This window comes from Anneissia japonica, unplaced genomic scaffold (genome assembly GCF_011630105.1).
Source record: "Anneissia japonica isolate Jap-2015-1 unplaced genomic scaffold, ASM1163010v1 scaffold724_len3256291_cov202, whole genome shotgun sequence".
NCBI classification, from domain to species: domain Eukaryota; kingdom Metazoa; phylum Echinodermata; class Crinoidea; order Comatulida; family Comatulidae; genus Anneissia; species Anneissia japonica.
In genome coordinates, this window is record NW_022744966.1 from 1,381,885 (window position 1) to 1,406,126 (window position 24,242).

Here is a 24,242-nt window from a genome sequence, read left to right on the forward strand (position 1 = left end):
TTTGAAGGCTGATTTCTCAAATATTGTTCTTTACCGACTGTATGGCTAACTCTTTAAACAGCTGTATGTTTAAACTCGTGTAACTTCATAACGAAGTGTCGGATTTAAATGATTCTTTTACCATTTTATAGCTCTCATTTTACTGTTAAACACTGTATTAATAACTAAATATTGATTTTTCCAACGAGTGACTGGTTTTACTTGTCTTTGCCACATATATAGGTTTTTGAGGTAAAAATAAAATTAAGATTATTATGATATTTTTGTACAATAGTTTAAATAATACATTATCATAATCTAGCCAATAAATTCATTTTCTTTCTAGTAGCAAACTAACTCGTGACATAAAATCAGTTACAAGGCATTCATTATTGTAGACATCTTGAGGTGAATGTGTATGTGGCTCATATGTTGGGCTATGATGGATCATGGACCACCTGTCGGGGGAAATGCTGAACTTCGTAGTTTTGCCCTTCACCCAAAAGTTGAGTCTTTTATGTAATTTTTCCACTCAGCAATGTTAATGTTATGACAAAGGTCGGAGTTCTGATCTGGTTCAAGTGAATACAATCTAAATCTACGCCATTGATAGTATGACCTCATTCCGCAACCTTTTTAGCCCATGACCCATTGACATTTCAGATACCTTACTATTGTTATTCTTATTATTCTTATTGGCAATTAAGACATCTAGATGGGAGGGCCTGGTTTCTAAGTAAATTTAATTACTATGGGCCTGTTTCTGTTGGCATGAAAAAATGGTTATTTAACCATTTTTTATTTACCCGTTTTTATTTTGTCAACATAAACTGCCCCAGATTAATATAAACAGTTAAAATGGCGTGCAGAAAAACATGCAATCGACTCAGTGTTTGCACAACAAATAACCGTTCGTTGCGGTGCACTTTTTAACAGCTATTCATCATTGACCTTATGATCTCGGGTCAAACCTTAGATTCTTATTTTGTTTTTGATCGCTAACTGTAAAGTGACAGTTCTTACTGTACGGTCATTACACACTTCCGACTTTCAAAAGCATTATGGGTAACGTGTCATCATACCTTCCCCGACCACCCAACGAGACAACCGGTTTTTTTATAGTAAAAAAATTGAACAACACAGACAAATGTTTACAAATCAATTTAGCTTGGCCAAAAAAATAACTGGTATTTTTTCAAATTGAACAGAAACAGGCCCTATAATGTATGTCAGAGAACCACTCCCATCCAGTTATTACAAAACAATAATTAAAATTAAAATCTTACCTGTCCTCTAAGGTTTCTTGGAGTCTCTCCATTATCTCCATTGCTTGTCTGTGGTAGTCTAGTTGTGCCTCTACTAAAGCTTGTAATTGTCTTACTTGTTCAACCTGATAAACAAAACAAATTTTGAAAAATAAAATTAATATAATTCCACATGAATTCACACTTTTTTCAAATGAGCTTTACCTCAATGTGAATGTGTGTGACGAAATGTTTAATTCAAAACAAACAAAAGATTTAGCGATCAAAAAAGTCACCACCACCACCTTGCTGTAGACCTTGTCTTTTGTCATCATCATTATCATTAACTTAAGTTATCTATCCATGGCATTCGAGGAGTGGCACTTGTTTGGTTTAATAGCTATTTCAATCGAAGAAAACAGTTTGTTTTTGTAGCATTGTTTGTCGGATAAACACTGATATATGCAGTGTGCCACAAGGGATCTCTTCCCAGATCATTGTTGTTCATGATGTATGAATTTTCAAACTGCACTAATGCCTTGTATATAATTTTAGCTGATGTTGCAAGTTGATTCTATTCCTTTTTTAGTTTTATCAGGTTGAAAAAGGGCCAATATAAAGTCTTCTTATTGATTCCTTCATCAGTTTGTGAAAGAGCCCATACTACATATTGGCTCATTCATTTCCTAATGGATTTCTTAAATTTATAAAAGCACCATGTAAAGTACCCCTCATTAGCTAATTTATCCCCTCATGTAGTTCATGAGGTTGACAACATGAGCATAAACTGACTTCATACTCACATCACTTTCAATAATGTTCTTCATGCCATCCTCAGCAAGCCGCAGTGATTCCTCAAACTTTTCCTCTGCCACCCTAACCTCATCCTCCGGGAGATTTGATCCTGCCACACAAAACAGATAACATTAAGTTAAAGAACTCTCAACCTGCTATTCTGCTTGCTCACATCAAATCTTTAATCTTAATAATTTAATTTATACAAAAGAAATAAGAACACCAAAAAGAAATTTTAAATATATACATGTTATACACATCTACAAGAATATAAATATACACACACAAGTATACATGTATATCAGTACACAAACTTTTAGCTCACAGATTATTACAATAAAATCCAATAATTAAACCAAAATTATCTTCACATTTTTTGGAATAAAATGTAATATAGCAAATGCTCAAAATTAATCTTGTAGAACAACATGCAGCAAGCTGAAGTCAAATTAAAACATACATAATTCTATCGATTAGATTTCCAATGAACAATATCAAAACATACATATTAATAAGCTAATTAACAACATTCTACAATTAAAACATTTATGTTACTGATTAGCTTCTTAATTAACAGCATTCTGTAAACTTGTTGATTAGCTTCCTACTTAACAGCATTCTATTGCCAAGCACAACTATACACATAAAGCTGAATAATTACTATTTTCATACGCAGTGGAACTGTAGCTTGAAGGTTCATATGTTTGTCATTCAAAATCCTAAACTCTCAAGTTTGAATCCTCTGAATATCACGATAGTTTCATCTATTTTTAAAACTGTAAACATTATGCAATGTAATACTAAACAGAAACAGGATATGCATTTAAGACTGGAATTACAGATAATCACAGATAAATGTGTTAATACAAATGCCGTGCTGGTTAATTCGTGCTTCCAACTATATTTGTTTAAATAAGATGAGGTAATAGCTAGCCTACCTTCTGCACTAGTGGTACCCAACATACCAAAAACTAACCAATAACGTTAATAACCATGTTATGACGGGAAAGAAAGAAGATCATTTGCAAGTCAAAGAATGAGTACAAGATGGAAGAAATGAGGATTCTAAAAGCAATAATAAACAATATTCATTTATATTTTACATAAACATAATTTTAGGTGTAATATTGTTAAGATTGAGCCTTTATTATCATTATTTTAATGATGACTATGATCTAGCTTACCTTTATTATTATTATTATTATTATTATTATTAAACATCAATATCATTAGAAAGAAAAGCATAGAGCAAGAAAGGACAACAGACATAGTAATCTAAATGATTAATATTTCTGAACCAAAAATATGATTCACTTTTAAATACAATAACTAAAACAAAAAATATTATTCTAATAATTTTCAATTAAAATATAAGTTGCTATATTCTTTAAAAGGTACTTATCCTTATAGAAAGTATATTTTAAAAAGGAAGTATATAAAAATGCTCATTTATAAAAACACTTCTAAACTAAAAACTGTAATAAACTTCAAGAAAAAAAAAACAGGTGAAGTTTATAAAGTACTACTGAGTAATCTGCAAACCACCATGCTAGGAATATGCATGCATTAGTGAAAAGGGGAAAGTAATGGGGATTGTTAATGGTACAAATAATCAATCAATCAATTACCATTATTGCCAACTAGGTTGTGATATCAGTGGAAATTATGCAATGAAAAAAAAACACGATTTTTTTTTTTTGCAAAACAAGTTCCAAACCAAAAAACAGAAACATTTGCAATTAGGTGCTCATAATTATCGAAAAAAAATAAATAATTGTAGATAATAATAATAATAATAATATGTCGCTCTTATATAGCGCTTGAATTTAATCGTGATTTCATGTTCGTGCTTTGGTTCATGCAATCATCTATGCCACATGACCACATGTCCGACAGACTGCTGACAGCCAATCAAAATTCAGCATTTAAAAAATTTGAAATGGTCCACATCCAAGAACCAGCTTCAATTTAACTTTATTTTAAAAACAACATTCAAATGAGAGGCGAAAAACAATGAATGACACAAAAATAAAAATGAAGTTTAAGATAACTAAATAAAGCCAGAAAAATATCTACATGATTGTTGTTGATTCTGCTTTGAATTGGAATTCATAATTCACAATTCATAAATATATTTCTCTCAAAACAAAAATGATATGGTAGTGAAGGAAAATCATAACTGTGCCAGCATTATCTAATATAAATTCACTACTTATTCTACACTAACTATAAAAAGCTAATGTGCAATACTTTAGAGTAGTAACCATTTAAAAGAAATAAATTACATAAATTAGGCATATATGCAATGGGTTGCTTATCATTTTTGTATCTCTACTGAGATCCAGCCATTGTTTCCACAGCATTGTTGTTTTTCAGTATTTTGCCTTTTAATCTATATATATATATATGTATATATATATACATTCAGGAAAAACTCAGAATGCCTTGCAATTATGTAAAAAATTAAAATCCAATTCGGCTTTGTTCAAACGAAGAGTAATCTTTTCATATTTTCTTAATAAAGAAACTGGTAATCTTCTTGAACTGAAATCCTTGATAATAGAACCAAATGGATGTAAGTTGACAAAAAATACAACGCATTTTAAACAAAGCCGAATTTTAATTTTTTACATAATATATACATTCATAGTTCATATATATATATATATATATATTCATAATTTGTAAATGTATAAAACTGTTTACATTTTTTTATACATTCACATTTACATCTCAACCAATATCCAGCCATAGTTCCCCAACACTGCTTTTCCAATATTTTGCTTTTTAAGACAATTGTAAATTAATTCATATCACTACATGGTCACCAGTTTTTTGAATGCAGAATTACAAATAACCAAAGGAATAATAGTCTTAAATAGTCTTAAAATCTTAAACAAAAAAAAAATGGTTCTAAATCAATTTATAGTCAGATCAAAATTGCTGGAAGGTAATCACTTAATCACTAATACACAAACCAAATAACAAATGTTAAAAATAGAAAATTACCTCCTGTATGGTGAAGCGGGATGGAGTGACACAGCAAAGAATTGAGAAAAGAAAGAATCGCAAATATGAACATATGGAACACAGCAAAATCAATAAAAAAAACTGTATTGTTCTTATTATCAAAAAGTGATCATGAATTTAAGACATGTCATAGTCAATATAGCAATAAGAGCTTTTGTAAGACATTTTTGTAGTGAAAATCTGTAAATAAGCAAGAACTTAATTGTTTTGATCTAGAGCTCATTGAAAGTAACTTTTAATGACATTTTGAAGGGTTTTCCTGATTTTACCATAGGTGGTATATCTTTACACTATGGATTAATTCATCTGTTAAGGATCGTGCTTTGCCTTTGTGCTGATCAACTGATTTGATTTTTGTTACTTTTAAAGGAAATTTACTCCAACATAAATATGGTTGATTATTGTAATCAATTGCTCTGTTCAGTTTATGTAAATTATTTGTTGTCATATTTTTCTTATATTTTGGAGTAATCATAACAAAATATTGCAATTATATACAGAAAAAAAAAATTTGCAAAACTTTTTTTTTTTTTCATTATTCGATTGGTGCTTACAATATGCCACATTCATTTTTTCATGTTTTCGGATTTTTGCAATTGGTATTACATAAAGAAAGAATACCTGAAAAATATATATTCAATGTATCTTAATTAATATCAATATATTTGTTACCTTTAGCAAGTTTCTTTTTTTTGAAGTCGAAGTCCAGACGTCTTGAATCAACCTTTTTACGGTGATGCTGAGTAAAAAATGGATTAAAAATTGTTTGACAAAAAAAGTTTAGAAAAAAACAATAAATATACTTAAAATCTAATTCCAGAGATTACTTACACAAGAATTACTCAAATGACATATGTTTCTGCAGTAGACATTGTGTAGCAGACAACGTGTAGCAGATAATGTGTAGCAGATGACATTTTTTATGACTCTAAATTTTAAAATGTCAATATGATTCATGGATATCTAAGGAAACTTTTTATTAATGCCATCTTATTTGCATACTTCCAAGACAATACGTAACAGTTATCATTTTTTGGAGTTAACTATACCTATCATCTATTTATGAAAAATACAAAATCATAGGCATTTATCGATTCTCTCCACTAAAATTAAGGCTATGTTCACGCACACAGCGTAAGGCTGGCTTAAGCATGGCGTAGCGTACGCCTTTGTGTGTGAACTAGGCAGTGGCGTTAACGCCACATCCTTGGCGTTATTAACGCTACCTGCAGACCCCAGATTTGCTAACGCCACTGAGCTAATGCCAGTGATGCTTTGATTTTACCTCATTTCAAGAGATTGACCAATCACGATTGCAATATATTAGCTACTTTGGTCTCTTTCCTGTGCTCTCTATAAATGAAATGGTAAAGGGGTTCTTTTTCTATTGGATTTTACTTAGTTATAATGTATATGATTTGTTGATTGTGTTTTGTAAGATATTTTAACCTATTTAGACTGTCTATTAAAACCTGAAACACCAACAATGCTAGCTGAAAAATCAAAGTAAAATTGTTAATTTAAAATACAATCATCATATAATTTCACTTCGAACAATTCACAGATTTAAAAGTTTTACTGATGCACTGTTAATTTTACTACGGTTAAGAACCCGTACATTATTTAAAACTTAAAACTATTCCCCCATAGGCCTATATTACTACTAGTTTAACACCAGCGTTAATATAGCGAACGCCGTTTGTGTGAACACTTTGGAATTTTAATCCGTGAATGGCGTAAGCTACGCCAGTCTTACGCCGTGTGTGTGAACATAGCCTAAACCAACTGAATTGAGGACACCAGGCAATAAAATGGCTATCAAATTGACCAATTACTCAATTAAGGATGTAGACAATTTTTTGAGAACAGGTTACGCAAACGAATATCAATCTCGTCTGCCATTAGAAAACAAAGTTGAACTTTTAGCGATGTAGTTTATGTTTGAATGAATTTATTTTTTATTTATATTATTTTTCTTAATTTATTAGTTCTATTTTTAAAGTTTGTACTGAAAAATATAAGATAATTTTTTCAAAATGGCAATGTGGTGCAGTGAAGCAGGTGAGTTGAGAACCTTACGTTGACTTCCTTGAGGTCTTTTTGTTTCAGGTGATTGAGAGGTTCAAGGAAGTTTTGCCGAACACTGATATCAAAGCTGTCTCTCACATCGCCAAGCTGTTTCATGGATTCACCACAATCCACCAAGGCGTGACCTGTAACAAAATTAAATACACAGGTTTGTATTATTGCCATCTTCATTAGTTTTTAAAAGCAGACAGAAGTTAGCAGATTTTATTTTTAATAGGAAGTCAGACCCAAAACTATATTTATGTGTGCATAATTGAATGTGTAAATAATGAACATGTTTCAGGAACTACCAGGAAAATATTATAACTGAATAGTACTAGCAAAGAGTAACTTGGTGATACATTTCTGTCTTAGTTTCCATAACAAATTAAAATTTACAGGTTTCTAAGCCAGTTTCAATCCATGAATTTTCTATAGCTTATCTCTTTTTGGCTTTATGTTTCTTGCTATTATGTCGTAAATTTATACATTCTGATTCTGCTCATGATTGAGAATAACATACATATATATTGTACATGATGATGATATTGTACATATTAAAACTAATGTAGGTTTTATGGTACAGTACACATAATTGTTCTTACTGACCAAAGCTCTACGTCTCTATATCAATATAGACATATGTACACGTTTTCAATTTTTTTGATAATAAAGAATGGACTGTTTTTTTTTATCTCTTAGCGTAAAGAAAATATTTTTTTCTTTCTTGGGGATAAATACTTTTCAATTCTTCTTTCTAAGAGGTTTTTCTCATAGCAATGTTCCAAGGGATAATTTCAACATTGCAATAGCAACGCTGAACATTTGAAAAGCCAAAAAGAAAAAAACAAAGTGCCCACTATTTTTCCTATGTAGGAAATATGCTCTGTACATAGCTCTATCCATATACAAAACTAAAAATTCAAACGATAATCTAAATAAATATATTACTTTTCTCTCTTGGTAATTTACTTTTATGTAAATTTATGTTATAGTATGTATCGAATATATTGTATCTTTTATGAAAGGCAAAATAAAGAATGAAGGAATGAAACACTATGGTGACACCATGAATATTTATTATTTATGTATATCTTCTGGTGTAACTTATAATATAGAATATAATTTGTTGACTTACCAAAGGAAGAATCTTCTCCTAATTCTGTGCCACTCTTTACCATACAGTCTCCTAGAATACTTTCAGCCTGAACATAACGAGCAGTCTTAGCTTGACCCCTCATCTTTGAAACTGTCAAAGAAGTTGACAACTTAGCCCTAGCAACTGTGAAAATAAAAGCATAATCAGCAAAGTAATTAAAGTACATTTTAAGATTTAACTAAAATTATCAACTTCATCTTTTACTGTTCTACCTACGTATCTTCCAAGTGGTTTTACTGAAAAAAAATGTAAATTAAATGAATCAATAAATAAAACATGCACAAGCTATTACATTCAACCAAAGTTTACGTTATCAATACTTGTAGTACACAATAAGTTGTGTGGAATCAACTAACCTGGGTTAGGTTGTAGAAATTCAACTGTCTTGGCCATTACTTCATCAACTGCATGCTCTGTGAAGTCTATTGTCTACAATAGTAAAGAAAGAATAAAATTAGTATATTTCATTTTTAAATTACACTTGATTTGTTATCTCTGTTACAGTGTATAATAGTATGTTTAATGATTTAGATATTGTATATTTTTTTGTTGTTTGTACACAGTAGTTTAACAATAATAAGGACTTGAATGAAATTACAATTTACTAATTGTACTGTTTTAAATAATAATAATAATCATAAATGCTTTTGTTTTTACACTGCAGTTAGCACTGGGGTCAATTTAGGAGTGTCCACGTTGCAGCCCTTTGTAGAGCTAATCGTATGACCACTATACAGTATGCAACAAGAACAGTTAGATCATACAATATCAGACTATACCGTAGACTTGAGTACGGACTTGCTAAGAAGTTCGCATTAACGTCAATACATTCAAGTGAACATATGCTGCTATCTACAATAAAAACTCATTCTTGTCCATCCATTTGCCTCTACTGATGCTTTGAAATATTCATTCAATTATTTTACATATTTAACAAAGTAGTACGTCTGATCTTGAATTGCAAATATATTCTTCTGGTTCTAGACCGACAAGTATAACCTTACTTTACTATATCTCGGTATTTCTTTATTCAAAACCACAAAACAACAACAATTTCATAAAATATGGCAGCTCATTAATGCGTACGAATTAAGAGTTGAATTACATTTCATGATTACAAAGTGAAAAAAAATAAATAAAAAAAAACTCGAATCCATCACGGAAACAAGACATCAAAAGGTGAAAGGAGCACAGTTCAACGCTCAAATGACAACGCCAGTCAATGGCTGCTTAGTAAGGATCTGGTCAATAGTGGTAGATAAGTGGTCGACGAGAGATTCAGCTATTTGACTCCTCGGAGGATAATAAATAACTCCGAATACTAATCTGGCAATTGACCTAGGTAAGCGCGGTGGACGAGCAGCAATCCAAAGGCATTCCATACCATCTGGAACAGTTACGTTTTTGAGAATGTTACTGTTGATGTTATTCTTAACATATAAGGCGACTCCGCCACCGTGCCTAGAGACTCGAGGTTTAGAAACGGTTAATGAACTGCTTTGCATGATACATTCCAATTCCAGGCGGAGTGAGTGTAGGTAAACTGAAGCAAAACAAAGGGAGCAACAAAGCGATTCCACGGCCACAGAGCACAAATCGTAAAACAGTAAAATCGGCAATGACCAGGCTGGCAATAAAAGTCAAAAAAGCATTCACAAAAAAGCGTTCACAGAATCCAGAATCACATCAACAGAAACGTCCAAAAGCCCAAACTCACTCAGTTAAAATAAGAACACCAAAAAGAGTAAAAAAGGAGGAACTACACTCAGTAAAGAGAAATTTTTCCTCAGCCGCCACTTAGGCGCGTGATTACATTACAGATGGATTACTGTTAATGGTTTTGTTCACTATAATGTGCTGCTTGTTTATAATAATTCATCAATTAATTCTACAATCAAGTCATCATATGGTTGATGACTATCATCAGCACTCTAGTGTCTGACAAGCACAAGGGTTTAACCTGGGGTATGGGGTGACTGGTGGATAATTATTTACTAACACTAATACAATACTATTTCAACAAATGTTTTAGCAATTCAATTTTCCTGTTAGGATTTTAACCATATAGTGTGGTAGATCGAATTATTAGCATTTATGATGGAATGAAAACGAAACATGAAGTTATTTTAAGACACATCCATAATTAGAAAAGTTTTACATTGCTCCACGACTTAACAAAATATTACAAATACGACACATTCTAAGTCAACAAGTTATGTAGACATGATAAATCACAGAATGTGCTTAACATTACAAACAACAAGCAATTGCTTTTCTTTTTACTAACTTATTTATTTATTCTGTCTTTCTACTGCATGCACTTTCAGTACTTGTGTACTGTTTATCAAAGTGGTACAGTTAAATAAAATACAAATTTAAAAGAAAAGTAATTACAAAAATACATATATATAAATAACTTATTTGAATGCAAGGTCACTTTTATTGATATATGTTTTACTAAAATAAAAGAGATCAATATAAGGGAGCCTCGCAAAATAAAGCAATGCGTATACCCGTCTACAACGTGTGGTTGGGGATTAAAATCTCTTCACGTTGCCGACGAGTGGTTCAAGATACTGATCAAAAATGTTGGACGATTCCATTTCGCGAATTAGGGTTCGTTTTCCGACATTTTTGTTCTACTTGTTTGCGTCGGTTTATCTCGTGATTTTGATGTACTGTAATTTATCGACGTCTCTTTTCTATGTTTTGTCATAAGTTTCATTTGTTATTATGAATTAATTTTAATACTATATCCTGTCATTTGTTATTGAGCTATTCTGTAATATTTAAAACCGAAATGTCGAATACCAAGACTCGAAACCCACTGAAATTTCCTATACACTTTTATACTGTATTATAATCAGGCCAAACTCATGTTTTTGCCATGAATATTGACGGGATAAACGCAATTTAATGCCAGTATATTGCTTTTTCTAGAACTATTCATAGGAACATTCCCACGCTCTGCTGCTATGGAAATACAGACTGAATCAAATTGTATGTGTCATTGATCTTGCTGCCTGCCGAGTTATGCATAGCTCAAACCCTTTGTACACCGCCCAGTGTTATAACCAGGCCAAACTCATGTTGTTCCATGAGCGAGCATGGAGGAATAAATTCGTAGTGACAGGATAAACGCAATTTAATGCCAGTACCTGCTTCTTATAGGAACAGTCCCACGGTTCTGCTGCTATGGAAATTGACTATTAAGGGTCATTGATCTTGCTGTGGGCCGAGTTATGCATAGCCGTACCCTTGTACGGCGCCCAGTGATAACGACTCAACGTTACCATGGAAAAGCATAGAATAAACTAAGAAAATATCAGTCTCTGAATTTTTGTGTGCAATTAAATCTTGTATTTATTATTTTCTTTAAGTCTCATTTTCAATTATATTTTATATTTGTTATATATTTGAAAATGGATTTGGTACGATACAAATAAATTAATTACAATAAAGACAACAAGGAAGTGACAAAAAGAAATTAAAAATCAAACAAGAACAGCTCATTCAGTAGAACATAAATTAATTAGCGTAAACAGTATATTACATGAACATAGGCCTAATTAATCAAGATCTACTGTGTGTGTGTGTACAACAGTCGCTTGTATATGCTTGTATGATAATCTGATCCAGCCGGCGATGCAGTACACTACAAGGAAGACGTTCCAAGTCCACTTGATACGCCGTGGCGTATCAACAATTGAAAACTACTTTTATACATTACCAGTGCGTTTTATAAATGAAATTAATAACATAGTCATTTGGTACATTCAAGCGTTTAAAAGAGAACTAGCAAAATGATTTTTTGTTCTAGAGTGGATATTTGATATGTCATTAATAATAGAATCAACCTTAAAATCGTTCTTTGGCTATTTTTTTATGAAGTTATTGACGATTATAAAGATTTTACCATGACGTCACTGGTGAAAAAGTAACAAAAGACCGTGTAAATAGTGCCGCGTAAGGTATCCATCGCGTAGGATATCTGCCGCGTACGATCATTGCGTGCATGCTGTAACAATCACAATTTACAGCCATGGTTACAGCGTACACGCAAAGATCGTACGCAACGGATACCCTACGCGGCGCTATTTACACGATCTTTTGTTACTCTTTCGCCAGTGATGTCATAGTAAAATCGTATATAATTGCCTATAACTTCATTAAAAAAAGGCCAAAAAACGATTTTAAGGTTGATTCTATTATTAATGGCATATCAAAAATCCTCTCTAAAACAAAAAATCATTTTGCTAGTTCTCTTTTAAAAACGATTTAATGATTATACATTTTAAATTTAATTATTTTGAAAAATTATTATAAAATTAATAACCCATATGGAATGGTAGAGTCCATGGTTAATCAACGACGCAACAAAACATGTGCTTCGTTGTTTGAAAAGGGTTGAAAGCAATACATTGAACAGCAATCTAGAGAAAACACGAAGAAAACAATACTTTACAGTATACAATACAATACCCTTTTTAAAGAGCCTGATAATCATATATAATAAATATATTCTTTTACACTAAACTTCGAGATTAATCAACATTGAAATAGAATAGAGTCTAGGTTTATGCCGCATCAAAACATGTGTTTCATCGGTAGAAAGGGGTGAGAGCAGTGCATGTAACTGCTAGCTGGAGAAAATTGTATTTGCTTTTTTTGAAACGTTTCTCGTCACATACAATGGATCTACTGTTCCACCAAAGTTCCAGATTATTCAATATTATAATAGATAACATATAGGCCTAAGACACCTGCTCACATTTATATCAGATAAAGGTACTAATATGAAGTTCAATATTTTTTTGTATTTTGCTAACACTGAAGGAAGTGTACCCTATCTACGTTCATGATCGAATGTAGGCCTACTGCAGACCGATATCTGTCTGTCGTCCTAGACAGTTTTATTTATTTATTTAATAATCCTAATTAATACTAAAACGATATAAGAAAAGATAATTTTAAAGACTAACTGTAAAAAAGATATAATTAGGCCTAATAAAAATTCATAAAAATTGCCTGTTTTCGATTTTTAATTTTACTCCATAATTTTTTTGAGTAAGCCAAAGCCTAGGCCTATCCATGGAGGTATAATATCTATGTCCTAGGCCTCTCCTGGTTTTATATTTCTGCTGTCTGTTGGTTTTGATCGCAACGGTGACGATAATCTCAATAAATTATAAATGTAATTCTCAGAAATATAACGTGAGCTTGCGTTACTTCCAATAGGGTTTATTTTTATACAAGACGTTTTTGTTTGTGCTAATTGGGTTTTTACACTAAGCCTGTTATCAATTCCCCACTACGAAGTGGAGTAGCCCAGGAAAATAATCCCAACGTGTGGCCAACTATGGGATTAAACTGCCTTTAATCGCATCACGTGGTCCAGTAATCTAGTAATATAATCACAATCAACAATAAATTTAATTTGACAGATTTTCAAGGCTACTGGAATATACTGATAGAAATGTTCCTCCATTAAAATCTAGAAAATGTTTGATAATAATAAATTTAAATACAGACTTAATTGATAAAAACTAGGCTTACTCCCCTTGGAGTTCTGATTGTAAGACCTAGACATACGGTTTCCTCCTTTATGACCTTTGCACTCTGTTCTGATAAGATTAGTTTGGTATTACAAAAGCAAGATATAACTGAATTAATGATACCATGATAATAACTGTACTATACATTAGTAGTTTAAGTCCATGCTTCACCTAGTGTTGTTGCTGATAACTGGCATACAGTAGTATATGGAGGACAGAAAACATGTCTAGACACATATATTTACATTCTTCAATTCATTCTGCAACTTTTACCTTCTGTGGGTTGCATACCATGATCACCAAGGAACACCTGACTCCCACCATAATGTAGTACCTGTTAATTGTTTATAATATCTTCCAGCTCTATTCTGTACTTGTATTGGAGGCATTAGGTCAAAATGTACCGTGATGCTCAACATGCCAAAGTAGAATATTATGGAATCCACTCACCTTTTCCATCTCAAGGAATTCTTCATCCATTTTTGTCCTCTCTGCCCCTCCTATCTTCTCACTCATATACTGAAAGAAAAGAATATAATTATCATTAAATAAAGAGTTTGCTCATAATAACAACTGTAGTAGCAACAAGCAATAATAGCAGAACAAGCGATGGGGGCCTTGGCTCCCCAGTCCCCTCTAGTGCCACGACTAAAAACGGGGCGAGTACGTGCTTCTCATTCATTTTGCTGACATAATGTGAGAATTAAGCACTGCGCAGTGACAGAATGAAGCTACGAAACATAAACTGGTTCTTTTGCGGCCCGACGCGATATTTTTTAGACCTAAGTGCTGCGGTACAGAAAAGATGGGATTATATTTACGTGACATAAGCAACTCGCGAAACATGTCGAAACACGTACTGATTTTCGGTGGTTTTTGGCTGTTTTTTCGTTGTTATCCAATATCCAACCTAGAAAAGTAGCGGAATGTGGTTGTGACATAATTAATACCTGTATATAGATTAGAATTACTTACCAAATTCTTTTCATTTCAATTACTCTATTATAAATATCATACAATTCAGCAGCAAGGCTGAGATTCGATTTTGAATAAAGAATAAAGTTTGAAAAAAAAAAGAAAGAAGTTTTTGCTAATTTACAAATTACAGATAATTTACTACAAAAATCCTTCAACAACCAATCCTTCAACAACCAAGAGTCTGTAAAAGAATACAGCTAAAGCAACTGTGTCTTAATTGATGGGCAAAAATTGTTCTCATTAAATTTTTTTAAATAAGTAACCATATGAAAATAAAACAATTTAAATAAGGAAAAAATATTAGTTCATAACAGACAGTTGCATAATTTAGTCAGCCATGGCAGCTTATTCCCATTAGTGTCCCAAGTCTTCAGGAGATAAACAAACACAATGTAACATCAACAGCACTCAACAACACAATAAAACAAAATCAACCAAAAAAGCAATATATGTTGTATCTGTTGCATCAATGTAATTCCGTGATTGAAAAACCGCAGGACATGTAGAATCCATTTTTTGAGGGGGGCATTTTTGTATTAATTACTCAGTTTCTTATATTTATGTACTGTAAAACATTATTCAGCATTGGGAGAGCTTTCTAATGATACCAAACATGACAACTTTTATTTTTACCTTTGACCTTTTTGTTGGCTTATATCTTATTATATATACATATATCTTATATATATATTATTTGGTATAGGTATAAAGAATTAATTGATCAGTGTACTGTACAATTACCTTTCCAATGATATCAGGCACGGTAGTGTTTTTGGATACTTGATGTGTTACGTCAGCCATCTTGAAATCAAACATGGCCGCAAAGATGGCATTGAAAAAAAAATGCTCCCCTCGACAAATGGATTCTACATTATATTGATTTGCAGTATGCAAAAATACTAAAATCTTGCTTTCCAACATAAAAATCTCATGGGATTCATATTTTTAACAGATGAATCCCCACAAAAATCTTGTATAGCCATTTCGGCCCTTAATAAAAAGACAACATTAGGAGCAAAAATCAGTAGAAAAATGAAACAACTTAATAGCAGCTTCAAAAGCAACAGTATACAGTACTACATTTTATCAACCTCTATTTAAAATACTGGTAGGCCTATTTTTATAGATTTGTAATCACTTCAGTCTAAAATGGGTCTGGAGAAACAACACACACACTTTTTGGATCAAGGTTCTGTAACTCTGTATAATTTGATAGAATGACGTCAGTATCTAAATTGGATGACACACAGCCTAGTTATTGCAAGCAAGCCTCAACACCCACAGGGCGTTATCACACAACACTCTGTTATACGCAATGTACAATAAAACTCTGTTACAACCAAAGTATAAACGTCCCTCTCAGCAAATACTCATTACGGCGCATCTTCTCATTCCCAAATGAATCCAAATCATTTTGAAAAGTTGATCAAATATCAACAAATACAATGATCAATGAAGTCTTACATTTTGGATTAACAAGTAAGTCTTTGTTGAATAAGAAATTGTAAAATATGTCTTACTTATCTGTATTCTTTCATCCGTAAGACATATTTTACAAATTGTAAAATATGTCTTACTGATGAAAGAATAAAGATAAGTCTCAGTTCAATAATTATCATAATAAAAATCAGGGGCGGGTCCAGAGATGATACTACTACGAGAGACAATACTACACTAGGAGGGTCCAGTAATTTTTTGTTTTCTAGATGCCTGGAAATAACCTCTGAGCAGCGGTGTAACTAGGTTCTGAGGGGCCCTGGTTCGAGAGTACCGTCGAGAGGCCATTGACTCATAAATTAACAGTTACTCCTTTACTGAAGTAATCCATACGAATACTATCACCGGCTGAACATCATTCCGGAGCGAACTCATTTATGAAATCAATTATTGTACAATTTATATAAAGTAATGATCCACCGGGCACCATCCAGGATCTTAGTCTTCGGGGCAGGAATATTGATTACCGAAGTATTATTATATACCGCACATCATATTTTTACTAAATTAATCTATGCCATAAAATCTTTAATGATATTGTGTGAACTTTCTCCTTTTGTTTCAGGAATGATTCCAAATCGAAGGTTGAATCCTCTTTTGTAGCGTTCCAAGTCGACAATCTCCATCTCAAGTCATTGGATAGCCAGTTTTGTTGAATTAGCCATTTCTGTAGTGATATGTAACACATTATTGGTAAGATCTGCATTTTTCTTTTCCAACTCACTGATTGAGTCTGACGTGTAAATGATGGACTTTTCCATCTCCAATTGTCTGGTTTCTATTTTAGCCATTTTGATTAAGAATGCCTCTTGCTGTTTCAGTAGGGCATCAAGCTTACTACATAGATCACATGCAAGGGTTTGAATTTCCCACCTCAGTAGGCATATTTCCAGTTGGATTTAGCGGGCGATAATTTCTCTGGGGCTGAAGCTTCGGCCTGGTCTGATGACGATTGTAGAGTGTTTTTACATGTAGATCTTTGGATATTATTAATATTATTTGCAGGTTCCTGTTGAAGATGAATGTCTGAAGGATTGTTGCAAAAATCCGATGGAGAAACAGTGAAAGATTTTAGACGGAGCTTACTTTGAAACCTGTCTACCCAATCATGATCACGAGAGCCCTAGTATCCGGATCGGGAGCTAACCGTTAGCACCTGCGTGAGAACGTTAACGGTATCCGGATACGCTAACGGTTACCAGGCACTATCGGTCAGCAAGTTGAGGGCGTTTCTATCATCAACCAATCACACGTACATGTTTACAATTTGCAGTTTCTTATTGGCCAGTGATTCGATCATCATATTGTTGGTATATGCATCGGGATTTTCTCGCACGGCAGCTAACGGTTAGCAGGATCCAGATCCTGCTAACCGTTAGCTGCCGTGTGAGAACATAGCCTATAAGTTTTAATTGGTCAATTATTGGTAAATAGAAAGCAGATTGACAAGGTGAGAGTTATAGCTAATATAGCACTAAAATCAGAGGTTCAACTTTTTTGATAGGGTGGATGGGGGTGAACTTCAGAATTCATAGCCATAGCCAATCTAATTCAAACAGACACATGAAAATCATGAACTATTTGAAAAATGTATGAAATTTCACAAAAAGAGCTGGAGTTTGGGCATGAAAGCGTCTCATGCCAGATAAGTGTACTATGACGAATGCATGCTAAAGTGAAATGAGTCCAAGCTGGAGTTAATGAGCCCAAAGAGCCCCTGGTCAGGGTATAGGGTCAGACAGAACAGCACAGGGCGGATCCAGAGATGTCCAAAAGGGTGGCCGAAAGTGGGGTCGATTGATACAATTCCCCCACAAAATTTTTGTTTTCTAGACACTGAAAAATAATATCTGAGGTGTTTTGGGCAATCAATTTTTTTCTTTTCTTTCTTTCTTTTCTTTTTCTTTTTTACTTTTGACGGCCTAGCGTCATCAGCGGTTCAGTATTAAGTATAAAGATAAATATTATCAATCAAAATATTTCTATGCATTGCTTTATTAGACTTCGTTTATAAGGATGGGCCCCTAAAGATAGGGGACCCTTGGAGATTTGAAACACAGGTTCAATAAACCGCCAGAACCTGTGATAGTTACGCCACTGTGTTAGGCATGTATAAGTGAATACTATCAACCTATATTTTTATGTATACATTGCTATATTAGATTTTGTATAAGGGGGCAGGGCCCTTATAGATCGGGGGCCAGGTTCGGTGAACCTGCTGAATCTGCGGTAGTTACGCCACTGCCTCTGAGGCATTTTGAGCGATCATTAATTTCTTTCTTTTTTGACATTCTAAAAGGGAGCCGACATGCCCCGACCTTCAAATCCGTCCATGAAAATGTTTTATATAATTATTATGATATCAATTAAAATATGAGAACTGATATGGCAGGGAAGGGTGTGTGAGTGGCAGAGGAAGGTAGGAATTTCAGTAGCAGTTGTATAGGGAAAGTGGGGCTAAGAACCAGGTTAGCAATACTGTAAGAAACCGTAAAATACCAGGCAGATACCAAAAAGCACTAAATTTTAAAGGACAATTATTATTTATTATTATATTACCATGATTATTTTTATTTAGTAAGTGAGCACTACTACTCTAATAAAATCACATTCACTTCCACTACGCTACACCAACACTAATTGTGTTCTCTATTTTGCTGTTGCTGCTATAGGTAAAGCAAATTGGATATTTTTACTATTAACAGTATCAATACTGTAGTAGGTTATTATTTATTACTCGCTTGTGTTCTTGGACAAGGCACTTTACCTATGTTGGTCTCTCTCGACACAAGAGTAATGGGTACCCAGATGTTTACTAATGGGGAGGAAAAAATGGCGTGGAAAGGAACTGGCTACCCTACCACACAATACCAAGGCTTAGTACGATGGGCTAACAGCTTAATCTCCTACGTTTAATAATGAATACGGGACTACCTTTACCTTTTTAATCTAGAAAGTAATCCTTGTAATGATCATAGTAATTATTGCAGCATAAATTCATAATACACAAATCAGTTCTACAATATCAATTTTTGAATGTAGATAATAACAAGCTGACTACTATTACTGTTATTGTCTTAGGTACTGTACTATCTTCAGCATATCATGTCTTTTAAAAACATTATTCCTTGGATATGTTAAAATATCAATATGCTATTAGATGTGCATTTTTTCTGACACAAGTATAATGTATACTGTACTTGAGTCAGATTATTTCAATAGCAATTCATATAAAATGGTATGACCTTGCTCATGTCAAATAACAAATTCCTTTTTTGTGAAAGAATTGCTAATGTCCTTACTTAACCAGAAAATACATAACAACAACATATTAATTTATATTACAATTTTTTTTTTTCTCAATGAAAAGGAAAGTAACAGTTAAGATTAAAATATCTGAAACACATAGTAGTGAAATTTGACCCGTGGCAGAAACACAATGGCAGAACCAGCTGAATACTGTTGTGGCATGGACACAAGTTATTTACATCCTTCCTCAAAGACCACATTAGCATGTCAATGGGTGTCTGCATCCTAACGGATCAATCCTTTAGAGATCCGTGTCTCTGCTACCTACAATAGGCCTACACAATAGTGGATTCGTGCAGTCCAGCTTATGTGTATAAAGCAAATCAAGCTTATGCATGCTTCATACTTTGATGTCCATGAGTTCTACTGTATTCATTTAATATTTTCCATTCGTGGTTGATTACTAACCACCTAATAATACTTAATCATAAACAAAACACTTTTTATGTTTAGCGATATTGTGCTGTAGATGAAAAACTCATCAGGATCAGGACCAGGATTGCATTTAATCTGGCCAATAAGTTTATTTAAATTAATACCTGATGGAGTACTGAGCAAGCTCCAGTACTGGTTTTAAACCATGTTAAATTTTAATACTGTAAAAGGTACTAGAACGGTAATGACCTGTAGCTTGCGATTGTGAAATGTTAAGTTTAATGTAGTGAATGTAATACTTTATTTCAGAATGGTTAAAAAAAAAGTTCTGGTTTATTCAAAGGTATGCAAATATCTTTATTGTACTGAACACATGCTTTGAGGGAAGTTGTTGCAGGGAATTCCTTCCTTGTAATTCAATTGTTACTATGACTAATTTGATGCAGAGTGAAGGATGTAATACAAATTACAAGGTTACCATATCATGGCACCAACCCCCAAAAATGAAACTCCTTCTCCACCATATCATCTCCCTTATAAATTGACTCTTTCCCTGTACTCAATAAGGTCAGTAAATAATTTTTTATCATTTTGCATTCCAAAATGTGAAATTAAATATACTTAACTTTCTTAATATCCCTCCTTAAATAAAAATTACATTTAATAAATTTATAAAATACTCGCCATCCACAACTCGACCATTATTAGCTGAAGAGGCGAAACTTGAAAATTCAAAGAAATATATTGAATACAAAATAAAAATAACTTCATCGTCTTAAATTACAACTATTTAATCGTCAGATCACTGAAACCACTTGTGTCTGCACAGAAATGTTGAACTTTAAATTAAATTGATTCCAACAATGTTTGCCCTATATGTAGAGTGATACAGCATGCTTTAGAGTATTTGTGAAGTATCATTATCAACATGACATGAGGTCAAAAAGACAGTTTGCTTTGATTATCATAACATGAAGGTATCAGAATAATAATCATTATGTTGTTAAGGTAGTTACTGCATGAAGAGTCATACAGAAGATAAGAATAAGTGGAGATTTGTATAGGGTCAATGTCAGGGATTTTGGAACTCCCTCACCCCCAATTCCGTCCGTTTTCAGTACTACATTCCCTTCTTGGGAAAATGCATTCCCTTTCGATTTAGGCTGAGGGAGGCCAAATAAATCAACTTACATTATTTGCTGTGAAGTGGTTCATGCTATGTGCTAGGTGAGAGCATTCCATGGCATATTTGTAATTATTAATAGTATCCTTTCAGGTAATTACAAAAAAAAAAAAAAAAATATGAAAGTGAAAAACACTTGAACTCAAGGTTGAGAGCCAAACTGCAACTGGTATTTTAACTTGTTTCCACAAAACATTCATAATGTTACGATTTGTTTTGTTTTGTTTATTTAATTTTTTTGTTTTGTCTTTTTGTTGTATACTATTACTACACAATCATTTTCATTATTAAATACAAAATATAATTACAAATACACAGAATGATTTTGATTGCCAACAGACTATACAGTATGCTAGTTATGCAATGTTTTACACTGAAGTATAAATTTATAGGCCTATATTTCAATACTAGTAATAGTATTACAGTAATTGTTGGTTACAATTAGTAATGGTAGATTATTATCTGAGGGTCACTCTCCTGGTCACTTCCATATCTGAATCTTTAAACACATGTGTTTATACTATATATCATAAATCAATAAATGCCGTGATGGCTGTTGGCCAAAACTATTAATACCTTATTCACACTACATGAAGCATCACATTGCAATCGGTTGTAGCAAAAAAATTTGTTAAATCACCCACTAATGTAACAATCAACCACTGTTGTAACATTAACCACTGTTGTAACAACAATCAACCACTGTTGTATCAAAAATCGACCACTGTTGTAACATTTCATTAACCACTAAAACAACGATTTAACCACTGTTGTAACAAAATTTATTAACTACTATTGTAACAACAATTAACCACTAATGTAATAGCGTACAATATAGTCTCCAAGCCGAAAAGTTATGTGCATTGTCCTATAAAAAAAAAATTTCACATTAATTGTGGCACTTTTTAAATAATTTTATAATTTTTGATATACAGGATAAAGGTCCCTGTGACATAGTAAATAATAATAATACTGTATTATTATAGTAAATATAATCAATTTTGGAGCTTGAAGGTTACCACAGAATCCGATCGCAACCAATTGCAACAAAATCCACAGGCACTGATGCTGAGATCAGACAACATAGGCCAAGCAGCCAAAGGCTGGTACTGTTTGATCTCCCGTTCTAATAAAACGTTTATTTGTGTCTGATTTGGTCTGAATGCGCTCAAATGATGCGATCGGAGTAATCAGTTTTGGATTACCACCGACTACATTACAACCTTTTCGCAACCGAATGTAGTCTGAATAGGGACAGGTGGGAAAAGGAGACTTGAATGACATCCATTTAGTTGTGTATAGTGATCTCCATGGTAAAAAACTTTTTTAGTGAATTCAGTTTGCTTTTTTTAGGTGATACTCATACTAAGTGCAATTTTGTCCTAAGTACTTAAATCGGACTAGAAATGAAGAGATAGTGTTTAGTATGACATCTGAATCCGAATTTCAGGACCTACCATAATACATGCATAAGTCAGATTGTTTAGCACCGTATATACAACCCCCAAGTTTGAGACCATTTTTGTATGTTGGGCGTACAAGACGACCCCCCCCCCCACTGATTCATCATCAGAATTCCTACTTTTTTCTGGATTTCATGGTCTTGATACTGCATCTAGCTAGCTAAAAACAGAGCCAAATGCAAGGCTAATCTTCCAAATAATGCAATTTTATGAGAATTTATATGTTCATCAAAATCTTACTTCCCCATATTTAAAATTGCATTCATTCATACTAACATTTAGTAGCTTCGTAGCAGTAGTAAATTCATGCATGACGGACGACCCGCACATAAGCCGAACGTGATTTAAACAATCTAAAATGTGTATGTTGTGCGTACTGTAAAAGACGACCCCCCTCCCACTTGTTTTTCGATCATATAGTAATTTGCTATTACAAGCCTTGTCTTACACTCAAGTATACGGTACTACTTCATTATTATATCATTTCAGGATGTGAACAAATGATTAAATTTTATGACTAAATTTTATGACAGTATCATGCCATAGGATTTGAAAACATGACCACTGCATTCTTGCTGGATCACGGCAAGGTAACCATAATCAAGGAGTTTGTGCACATCAAAGTATGCATGCAGGCATATGTAATACAATGAAAAAAGAAACATAACTGAGAGGAGTGGGGTATGGGGAATAGCAAAAAACATAAGGGCAAGAGAGTGTAGGTTCTTTTTAGGCAATATTCTACCCAGGTTAAAAAGGGGAGGCATTAGTTTATTAAATTATAATATCATTGAATGAATTAATATAGGCAATTGAAGGTGAATTAGTGTTATTTGCAATGAATTGTATTTGGGCGTGACTACTTTATATTTGAGGTATGTAGTGCATATATTCATTTAAACACAAACAAAAAAAAATCATAACAGCAATCAAGGCAAATATTGACTGAAAACATTTACATAGGAGACCAAGAAAATACACTAAAAACAGGTTAAACAAACGAGACAGGACAAAATTAATAAACCTTTCACTTTATGTGCCATTGGCACAAAGAAAATACTGTAGGTGAGGTGGCAAGGTAGCTGCCATAGAAGTACATAGGTCATGTTTTACATCTTTCCAAAACAATGAGGGCTGAAAGGGGGAACCTCCTTTATGCTTCCATGAGATGCAATTAAGTTTTTTAATGTGCACACAAGCCAGATTTGTACCTCCAGATTCAAGTTCTTATCCCTGAAGATTTGGTTCTGAAACCACACCCTGGGTAGGTTTTGAACCAGCGTCAATTTTAAGGATGAAGTTAGTGGAACCCCTACTGTATCTTCGTGCCCAGCCACTTGGCCCCTCCAATTGGCCGCTCGACACACATGATAGAACATCAAACAATTTGGATGTTAGTTAGATGACAACCAAATCGGTCTTCAGTATATAAAACAACATTTACATTAGCATTTTGGATATATTTATTGGCCAAAATTCTTTCCAAGTATCAAAGTCTATCATGAGCATGTGAACAATATAAAATGGCTTCACTTGGATTTAAAGTATTTACGAATAAGGAAATGAAATCCATAAGATCGCCGATAACAGATGGATTAAATCAAGGAC

The 24,242-nt window shown here is 33.1% G+C and overlaps 1 protein-coding gene across 5 annotated transcripts in view; it reads right to left on the bottom strand.

The window, feature by feature from the left end:
* The window catches only part of LOC117119788 (endophilin-A3-like), a 58,885-nt gene that overhangs the window by 26,855 nt on the left and 7,788 nt on the right, over nucleotides 1-24,242 (bottom strand). For 3 of the 5 annotated variants that reach the window (XM_033264702.1, XM_033264698.1, XM_033264701.1), the window contains exons 2-10: nucleotides 14,280-14,348; nucleotides 8,631-8,703; nucleotides 8,254-8,397; nucleotides 7,128-7,261; nucleotides 5,720-5,787; nucleotides 3,647-3,660; nucleotides 2,957-2,989; nucleotides 2,027-2,127; nucleotides 1,266-1,369 (exon numbers count right to left, since the gene is read on the bottom strand). In XM_033264702.1, coding sequence (XP_033120593.1) covers nucleotides 1,266-1,369; nucleotides 2,027-2,127; nucleotides 2,957-2,989; nucleotides 3,647-3,660; nucleotides 5,720-5,787; nucleotides 7,128-7,261; nucleotides 8,254-8,397; nucleotides 8,631-8,703; nucleotides 14,280-14,348 — 740 coding nt within the window. The remainder of the gene's footprint in view (nucleotides 1-1,265; nucleotides 1,370-2,026; nucleotides 2,128-2,956; nucleotides 2,990-3,646; nucleotides 3,661-5,719; nucleotides 5,788-7,127; nucleotides 7,262-8,253; nucleotides 8,398-8,630; nucleotides 8,704-14,279; nucleotides 14,349-24,242) is intronic. The other 2 variants (XM_033264699.1, XM_033264700.1) reach the window with 2 other exon arrangements.